General features: G+C 39.7%; 1 protein-coding gene across 2 annotated transcripts; it reads right to left on the reverse strand.

The window, feature by feature from the left end:
* Positions 1-194: 194 nt before the first annotated feature.
* rab9a (RAB9A, member RAS oncogene family) lies at positions 195-9895 on the reverse strand. 2 transcript variants are annotated; one of them, XR_008301060.1, is made up of 3 exons: positions 9797-9895; positions 5307-9387; positions 2612-4419 (listed from the first exon to the last, which is right to left on the reverse strand). XR_008301060.1 is itself a non-coding variant. In XM_026931962.3 (2 exons), exon 2 carries the CDS (start codon positions 2581-2583, stop codon positions 1975-1977), a length of 609 nt encoding a protein of 202 aa, XP_026787763.1. In that variant the 5' UTR covers positions 2584-2605; positions 5307-5823; the 3' UTR covers positions 195-1974. The 2 variants fall into 2 exon arrangements, 1 of the variants encoding a protein (XP_026787763.1); XM_026931962.3 differs by lacking the exons at positions 2612-4419; positions 9797-9895 and adding an exon at positions 195-2605 and having other exon boundaries at positions 5307-5823.
* Positions 9896-10288: the final 393 nt, after the last annotated feature.

Here is a 10288-nt window from a genome sequence, read left to right on the forward strand (position 1 = left end):
AAAAACTGATAAAAAAAAGTCATTTTTTTTTTTTTTTTAGTGTATTATTACTTACTCTATCATTATATGCTATAAGCTTGTAACTTACTCTATATACATATTTCACATATTAGTAATACAGAGAGAGGAATTTATATGTGATCATCCACATGGTGAAAGCAAAAAATAAAGTGGTATCACAAATTCACAACAAGAGAGTTTACTTATATTTTAATTAGATTTGCACAACAATTAAAGGACCACCACTCATTAGGGTTCAAATTTGGGCTTCAATACTTGAAATGAGCTTTTGAAGGTTAAGCTGATGACTGTACAAATGACTTGTAGGAGATGAGTGTGCATTTATGAATAGCTTGTTTGTGGAAGTATACATTTTCCAGCCCCTTATTTATTAGCAACAAACTGACAAAGACTAGAAACAGATTACAGAGAAAACACATCAGATATTAATTCAGAAAAATGTACAAAATGTCTCAGTTGTGCAGCTAAGAGAAAAACAAATCACACCAAATCTGTAATAAATTAAGCTCTAAAATGGCAACATCCACCTGTTAAATTAAAAGTGATTACTGTTTCATTAGGACCAACATACTTACTTAGTAAGATCGTAATAGTAAAAACAGTATAACATTCTAGATGTAAATAGGTAAGGCTTTCCTAATATGTAGTTAAAATGAAATTGTTGCCCTTTTATTATAAAACAGCACAGATATATGCATAAAGGACTGAGAGTTTGGGGGGGGAAAAAAACATACAAAAGGTGCTAAAGCAGGATTTTTTCACGTTCATCAAAATGCTTCTCGTGGGTTTATGCGATACAATGTAAGAGCTACATCCTGATCAACCCGAGTGGAAGAAAAGTCCTGCACGTACACATTATAAGTTCTTAAGTGTAGGTCTGACACTTGACTGCAGTTGGGCAGTTATTATTGTGTTGTCATGTGTTAGAGTTGTCAGAGTGTTTATTTGGGTAATGTAACCACGCTAGGTGGATAATGCTAAAATCAGCACACAGGAGTGTTTCATTTTCCACTAGTGTTCTTTCAAGTGTCTCTTAAAGCTGCCCACCTGAATATTTGTCCATCAGAAGAGAAAAGGCACTGTGGAGAAAAAATATGGCACTCAAATTATATGTTCAGTCAAAATGTTTTTAGTACACTTCCTGGAAACCTTTTCCCCCATGAACATGTCTATATCATATTTCTCAAACCTGAAAACATTCTAAAATGGCCATCCACTTGGCCAGTGTGTTTTCCCAAGACTATTAATCAACATGTACTTAAACATAAAAACCCATCTCAATGCATTTACTTACGACATTTGCAAAGTCATTTAAAATTTTCAAATGCGAATCATGTGTAAGTAACCGATTAAATAAAAACACATAACATAATGAGATAGTAAGTGGTTATGGACACATTTAATAGTTTCAAAACTTAGTTTCAATTCAGTGTACTCAAAACTTTGACTGATATGGTGTACATTAAACTCTATTCCCCATGAGTGCTCAACTTTTCACTGGCCTGAAAAAGCCTCTAATGCAAAAACTGCAGGACTTAATGGTTTGGAGCTACAGATTCTTGCACACTAGCGCCACCTGCTATGCAGAAGCTTCAATAGTCTGTGAAGCCTTTTGCCAGTCTGGGTCATTCTGAATGTGTAATAACAGTGAGTCAAAGCCATTTGTGTAATAATGTTGAACATGTTTCGACACTCATGCAAAAGCCTTCAACAGAATTTAACTCAATGATTCACATTTCACAGACCAGAACCAACATGTGGTCCGATATTTTTAATGATTATAACTAAAGTCCAGTTGCTTTGACTTATGACTACTAGACACTCAGTATGTCCTGGATGACTAAAAACCTTGATAGACTAATAGAGCTTCTGCACAGCTCCAGTAAGTCCATAAAAAGTCCATTAGGCAGCTTTAAATAGTCCATGGACTGACTTCGCCATAACATCCAGCTGTTACAAACAACAGCGACTGCCAGAGCGTGGCTTCCTGCGTAAATCCACAACGTCTGAGGGCATGATGTGTGTTTGACGATCCTCCAGTGCCAACACACGTCTTGCAGCCTCTTCAAAAGCCTCAGCGACGTTTGTTGCGTCCTTGGCACTAGTTTCGAAATACGGGTGGCCGCCGTTCTCATAACACCACCTCTGCGCCTCTTCGATGGAAACCTGCCGCTCCGCCACATCGACTTTATTGCCAAGAATGATGAAAGGAAAGCTGTCGGGCTCTTTTACATCAGCGTAGTAGGCAAACTCCTTCCTCCAGTGGCTGAGGTTGAGGAAGCTTTGTGCGTCGTCCACACCGAACGTGAGAAGGCAGCAGTCAGAGCCGCGGTAGAATGGCGTCCGCAGGCTGCGGAAGCGCTCCTGACCGGCAGTGTCCCAAATCTGCAGGGTCACCCGCCGCCCGTCCACCTCCAGCTCTTTGTTGAGGAATTCGACGCCGATGGTGTGGAAGAGGTGTGCGTCAAACTTGTCCGACACGTAGCGGTTCATGAGGGATGACTTTCCCACGCCACCGTCCCCGAGCAGGATCACCTTTAATAGAGACGACTTGGCTGCCATGGTGAGGAGATAAATGTGAAACCTGAGACAAGAAAAGACATTTAGGGAACCAACTGTTAGCAAGAAGTTAACTGGGTTAAAATTGGGAATGCTCCTGCTGATGTAGTGATACAACACAGCAGCCTGTGAACAATTATTATTATTATTTTATTTATTTATTATATATATTTATCTTTTTTCCCCCCAACATTTTGGTCACTTGCCAATTCCCACCCACTAGCCAGCTCTCTACAACAGCTACAAGCCGGGAACGGTGAAAGCTACCACATGCTTTTTCTGAGACACGTGAAGCCTAACACATGCTTTTTCTGAGACATATGAAGCCTGCCAAGCCAATAAATTGCATCTTTTCAAATTGGTGCTCATGCCGTGTCACAGGGCAGTGTAACATTGGAAGTGCTATCTGCCCTCTTCTGCATACATAAGCTCACAGGCACCTGTGATTGGCTAGTGTCACTGTGACTGACAGGCAAGAGAGAGTATGCCATCCCTCCCACCCAGAGAGCACGCCTAATTTTGCTCTCCTCGTTCCTGGCCACGGATAGCTGTAGCAGGATTCAAACTTGCATCTCCTTATGATAGGGCGACCGCTTTAACCTGTGAACAATTGTGTTACCAGTTTTAATCAGGTAAACTTGCCATATACGTCACATTGTAGGTGTACAGTTACTGACTGTTGCCCCCTTCTAACCTGTTCATCATGACAAGAGGCCATGAATAACAAGCTATTATTTACATGGATCATTCTCAGCATAGCATTTTTCATTGACACGGTAGTGTGTGTGCTGTTAGTCCAAGTGTATAAAGCACCGCCGAGTTTTTAAATAACTTAATATCACTTCTGGGTTGAGTAACAGTCCACCATCAATAAATATCCAGCTAACAGTGGCCCAATGGTCAGAAACTGACACTGAAGAAGTGTGCAAAGATGTTTTCTCTTGTCCTTATGGAATCTTTAAGAACCTTCTGTAGACAGCCTTATAGGGAACTATATTTTTGAAGCATTTTGCCAGTTTGATTTAAAATGTAACATGAGAATATAAGTTGGCTCACTCATTCCAGTTGAAGAGTAGCCCATAATTTCCAATTAAACTCTACATGGTGTCCCAAAAGTCTCCATACCTAGGGGAAATTAACACTTTTTGGCAAAATGTCTTCCAAAATTTTTCATACTTAGTTTATATTGTATTTTTTTTTCCAGATAGCCTTTAAGAATGCCTTTGACAAAAGAAGAAGGTATTGAAATCATTCTCATGGCTGGATCTCATGGGAAGCTGTCACAAGGTTGCAATGGACTTTAACAAGAAACATGGCAAGCACATCACACACGACATTGTTGCCAAACTGGGAGCCAAAGTTGCGAGAGACAACTCCATGCGTGTGTTTACAAAGAAACGGCAATCATGTAGAGGATGTTTTGTAAATAAAGTTACATTTTGCTTAAAAGTGTTAATTTCCCGTTATGCATGGAGACTTTTGGGACACACTGTATATTCTTTTCCTCACATGAGGCCAAAGTGAAAACCGAAACGTTCTTATCAAGTCGAAGCTCCACCCGTTTATTTGAACAAACAGCAGAATGGTATCTAAAGTTTGCTCTGGAGGAAAGCTCTTAAAGCAATTCTGATGAAGCTTAAAATCACGCATAAGTGTACACAGCGCTTAAAAATCTGACAACTCCGCTGTACTTGTTCTGCTGTACACTCGTACCAGTTCCACATACACTACCATGTGGGTCTCATTGTTGTGCTGAGAATCGTCGTCCACCACTCAAACAATAACCAGTCAGTGACTGGCCCATTGCACTGATGGATGGAGTAGAGGAGGGCTGAAAAACTGTGCATAGAGACACATGAACCACAGTCAATATCTGTACACCTACAAACTGACCTATACGGTAGGTGCAGGTGCACATTATAAGGTGATCATTGAATATATAAACCAATTCAAGTCATATTACATGGAGACAGAATACACAGAGACAAATGATATAATCTACTGAAGAACTTGAATGAGACAATGTGTGAGATTTCAGCTGCTGAATGAATTTGTAGACATGAACAGAGGTTCATTCAGCTCGAAAGTTAGCCTGGGATCATGTGAGGGAAAACCTCAGCAATAATTATTCTCTTGCATGAGAAAGCATTTATTTTAAAATGGTCATATCAGAGACAAATTTCAGTCATCTTAAAGATTTAGCATTGCAGAAAGGAGTTAAAAGTCATAACTGATAACACAAGGAGGAAGAAACAAACACCATATTGAAAAAATGGTTTCTTTCTCGACGATATCTGTGTTTACCGAAAACAAACTGGACAAACAAACAAACAAACAGGTTTGTTTTATTCACTTTCATGACAGACAACACTGAGGAGACGTTATCTAGGAAAGCTAGTGTAGCTAACTATATGTTTACTGACTAGCTACTAAAATTCACGCTAAGCTAAAACAAAATAGCGATATGACACCTTTATCCTAATGTTTAAGGAGTAAAGAAGGAATATAAATTATATCTAAATTAACAGCTGACTACAAGCTAGCTTGAAATCCGAATATGCTTTGACCAAGCTTCCTGGATTGGTTAGCATCCATGCTAGCTACAAAGCAAACTGTCTGAACAACTTTTATACAACTTGTCATGCTCTCGAAACTGCACAGCGAGCACATATTCACAATAATACAAAGAAATTAGACAGATATTTTTCAAGAAAGGATTTCGTTACCTTTATAGTTTAGCGACGTTTATCGAAGAGCTGTGTATGCGGCGCCATTCCTCCGGTCTTGTAGGGATTTTTGCGCGTCATGGCGCCCCGGGCTTCTTCCCTCATGTTCATATGACCAGACAGACACCCAGAGCAGGGCACCTCTGAAGGCACACTTCTTCTTTACTGGGGGACTTCTAACCTACTTAATCTGTTAAAATACTGTAAAAATCGGTTACACAGCTTAAAACAGCCAGTCAGGTGCCGAGTGTGTGAGGCAACAAGTCTTTATCAGTTTTTTTTTTCAGATGGTCAGCAAACATACAGCGCCTTATCATTAATCAAGTCTCATTGACGTGCAATGGCGACACTGCTAACGCAAAGAAAAAGCCTTGCCTCATCATTTCCACACTGTTTCACTTAATGGTGAGGTGAATATCAACTGTAAGATGAAATGTTAACCTCGCATTGTTTTTAAATACAAGTAATCACATTTAGGGGAGCAAAGTAACTTTAGTTAGAGCTGAGAGTCGACTCCAAAGAGTCGATTCTCTAAACTGTGGCATTGGGAATTATGAGTCGATTCTCTAAACTGTGGCATTGGGAATTATGAGTCGATTCACCAAACTGTTGCACTGGGATTATGAGTTGACTCCAAAGAGTCGATTTTCCAAACTGTTGCATTGGGAATTATGAGTCGATTCCAAAGAGTCGATTCTCTAAACTGTGTCATTGGGAATTATGAGTCGGTTCTCTAAACTGTGGCATTGGGAATTATGAGTCGATTCTCTAAACTGTGGCATTGGGAATTATGAGTCAATTCTCTAAACTGTGGCATTGGGAATTATGAGTCGATTCTCCAAACTGTAGCATTGGGAATTATGAGTCGATTCTCTAAACTGTGGCATTGGGAATTATGAGTCGATTCTCCAAACTGTAGCATTGGGAATTATGAGTTGACTCCAAAGCTGTCAGTATTTTACTTTGGAAAACAAAATGCAAAATGTGAAATCAACGACAAAAGTCCTCTAATAAAACAATGTCACTAAACTAAACAAAAAATCTTAACTGAGGCTAAGATAATTTATCTAGCTTTAACTGTCCAATTTACCTGACCTAAAATGGCATCATGAATGTGTAATAGTGTCAAAATCCCTATTCTTGCATACTGTTAGTCGTAAGACTGTGTTTTAAACTTATTTAGTACATTTCCTGTCCTCTATTTTAATTTTTTGGTGTCAAGAAATTTGTAATGAATCGACTCAGCGTCATCGAACACCATGAGAACACCATGGAAAAAAAAAAATCTTCCCCCTCAAAATTAGAGGTTATAGAAAATATGCCACACTATTTAGCATATTTTCATCCCACCCAAACTGTAGGACAAAATATTAAAGCTTAACACAGGCCTAAATAAAGTGCAAATAGTGCCACTTTATTACTATAAGTATACCATAATTTTATATTCACTACAATCACAAGTTTTGCCCTCTTAATAAAATGCTTTATCTCTCCACAATCAGTACAACAAATGATTTGGGTCACAGTGCTCACAAACGACACTCATCATATCAGATAAATGGAAAGCTACAAGCCTGCAGTGTACAATGGCTGTGCATTGAAGCATGAAGCTCCCTGCAGCAAAGAATCATGGGAAAACTGCCCCCAGACTGCAGATTACCGAGTCACATGCTCGCTGCACATGTGGCACACTTCGTGTCACATGTCTGCAGGAAGGCGATGGAGTTTAGGCCTGATCATTCCTCCATGAGCCCTGGTCCACTCTTGTGCTGATCTGAGTGTCTCCTAATGAGAAAGATCTGTAGAAGAATACAGCACTACATATCACAGGCACAGAATCTGTTAATATTCACATCACATGGAATTACTTTCAGACAGTAAATGTCTCTGTTTTTGTGAAATATGCACACATTTCAGTTATGTTCAATCTGTGCATATTGAACTTTGTTGAACATACTGTCAAACCCAGCGTGTGGATTCTCCCGTTTCATTTAAACTTCCTATTCATTTTCAACATTTTTTTGTTACAATATGTAAAGGTAAGCAATTGCCAAGTTATATTCCTCATCAGTGGATCTTACTCGGCCAGAATAACTGATTATAATAAGCACTAAAAACCGACAGTGACATTCTAAGCAGCTGTTCACAGCTGTTCAACAGGAAATCTGTGTTTCAGGAGTAGTAACTATAGCAATGCAGGAAGCATTCTCATTTTATTATGCATGGATGGATGTTATACATAATTAACATTGCAATTAAAAGAGTGGCCTTCCTGTTTAAACTAAATATTTTATTGCACTTGAGATGTAAAGGGCAAAAAAATCTATCTGCTATAATTTGCATTAGTGATTTTCTTTCATTCATTCATCTTCAGTAACAGCTTTATTCTGGTTGACAATTTAAAATTCACAGCTTGAAAGACATAAAGTCCAGCCATATTTTAAATCTTGGCTTTATCATAATTGTTAGTGGTTAACAGAAGTGTTTGTAAAAGAATATAATATTTAACGTGTTCATATAAATATTATATCACAAAAAGTATAGAACATTAACTTTATGCTACAACAGCTTATTTAGTAATGAAATAATAGCCCATTAACTGGCCAAGTAGAAATTCATACAAGCATAAATATGATAAATTAATATGACCTAATCAGGGTCATAACTGAGTCAGGGTGGCAGTAGATCCGGAGCCTGTCCTTGGAACACTGGGCTTGAGGCAGGAATACGCCCTGGATTGGACGCCTGTCCATCACAGGGAACCATGCACACACACATTCAGTTGCAATTTAGAATAGCCAATCCACTTACCGGAGCTGGCAGGAAACTGTAGAACCCAGGGAAAACATGCACAATACTCTACACAGACAGTAATCAAACTAGGGTCCCTGGTGCTGTGAGGTGGCTACACTACCCGCTGCACCACCATGCCACCATTCCATAGTCTTAATGACCCTATATATATTACCAATCTCTTCAGAATCAATTCAAAGGCACACCCATCGGTTATGGTACCACTGCGCCCCACAGTTCGCACAAGTAATGAAGGTCATGGCTTCTTCATCGACACTGCCTCTCTTCACCCAGGAGGGCAGGAAAAGTGTGCCACGGGAGATCTGCGTCACCCTGCAGTCCATCCCCTCACAGCGCTGGCATCGCACCTTTGTCGTGGCCGTCCCCACCGGTCCCTGTGGCAGCTGGTGCTCGCTGATGCCCGCTGACGTGTAGCCCTGCCTGAGCTGGCGCAACTCATCACCAGCCATCTCCTGAGCAGACATCCGGGCAAACAACTCCGGAGCCAACGTGCCATTCAGAAGACCCTGGCGCAGGTGAGGGTTCTTTGGGTTCTTCAAGTTGGCCACCTTGCTTCTTATGCAAGACTTGTATTTGCATGGATTGCGGCCATGAAGGTAGTCTATGTGTGTTTCAATGGTGTGAGCTAAATGCTTTGTCAGCTCAGGATCTGTTTGATCTGGGTTTAGAGCCTGGATAAGGAGTTCCACACACTTGTTTCTCAAGACTGGGGAGTTTGTGGAGCCGCTAATCAGAGATGGAACCGTTAAGGTGGTTCTCGAATCTTCTGTAGGAAGTCTTAAAGAATCTTCTTCTTGTACAGTCTTGGCTTTGGATGAAGCATCTCTCACAGAAGACGAGTCACTTGACTCTTGGTCCACATTACTCGTTGAACTCTCCTCGACTTTGAAGCACAGAATTGTTTCGCTGTCATTCACTTTTCGATCTAGGTCCTGTCTGGCTGCTTCTGCTTTATCTTGTTCAGCTGCTTCACATTCTTTCGACTGACTTGTATCTTTGATATTTTTGGGTTCATGTACTGAACCATACAAACGCTTCCATTTTGAGAGCACATCCTTTCCTCTTTTCCGAACACTGGCTACAGGACATGACTTGACAAGCTGATAAATGCTCTTGGCAATGTCAGTGGTCTGAAGCTGCTCTAATGTCACATTGGTGTTGTAAATGTCTGTTAGTAGATATGAAATGTCTTCATAATTTCCGTCCTTGTGTAGTTTCTCTATTTGTATCACCATACGTGTAATTTCCTTTATCTCCATTGTCACATCTAAATAAAAAGAGAAACACTATTTTTTAAATGGTCATTACTAGAACAAAAATCTGTTACAACATTTTAGTTCATTTCATTTGCAATAGGCGAGGCACTAAATAAGGCTGAACCCAAAAGGATCGCTATTGAACATGTAGTGCACTACATAGGGCGCACAAGCCACTCTGCCATTCCTTATAAAGGGCACTTAAGTAGAACGCGTGAAGCTATTTGTAATTCAGCCACAGAGCTTAGGCCTTTTGTGCGAGCTGTTTGGGCTAAAGTTGCTAGTGTTTCAACCACATATTATCTATGTCCAAACAACATTACCGACCATATAAAAAATCTTAACAAATGTTTTATTATTCCTCGTTATGTTTTTGCGACATACCATAAACTACTACTACTACAACTACAAAATCCTTACCTATTTATATCAAATCCAAGCCGCCATGTTTGTTGTGGTTCCCCGCGAACAATTCGCACTGTCACCGCTAGAGGGCGCAAAGGATACATTAGCAATATGCATACTACTGTGCTAAATAGTATATCAAATTAGTACGCAAACTTAGGTACCTTTGGTACCTACGTGCATATAAAAACAAGTAGACAAGAAGAGTGTAAGCTTTTTATGCAGCTTCTTTTCACAAAACAGAAACATTGCTGTCTTTTTTCATCATAGTTCACGTAACCTGATACACGTACAGTTTAAGGACGTACTACGTGTACTACTTAGTACGTTAGTACGTATGCGGGTTTGACGTAATAACTAACACTTAGGAGAAATAAGACTGAAATTAAACATATGTTGACATAGAGATCTACTTACAGTTAAGGCATGATTACAGTAAGACACTACTGATTAAATATAATCCTACAAACTGGGATGTTTTTGGAAATACACCAGATCTTAAATAGA

This window comes from Pangasianodon hypophthalmus, chromosome 26 (assembly GCF_027358585.1).
Source record: "Pangasianodon hypophthalmus isolate fPanHyp1 chromosome 26, fPanHyp1.pri, whole genome shotgun sequence".
Taxonomy (NCBI): domain Eukaryota; kingdom Metazoa; phylum Chordata; class Actinopteri; order Siluriformes; family Pangasiidae; genus Pangasianodon; species Pangasianodon hypophthalmus.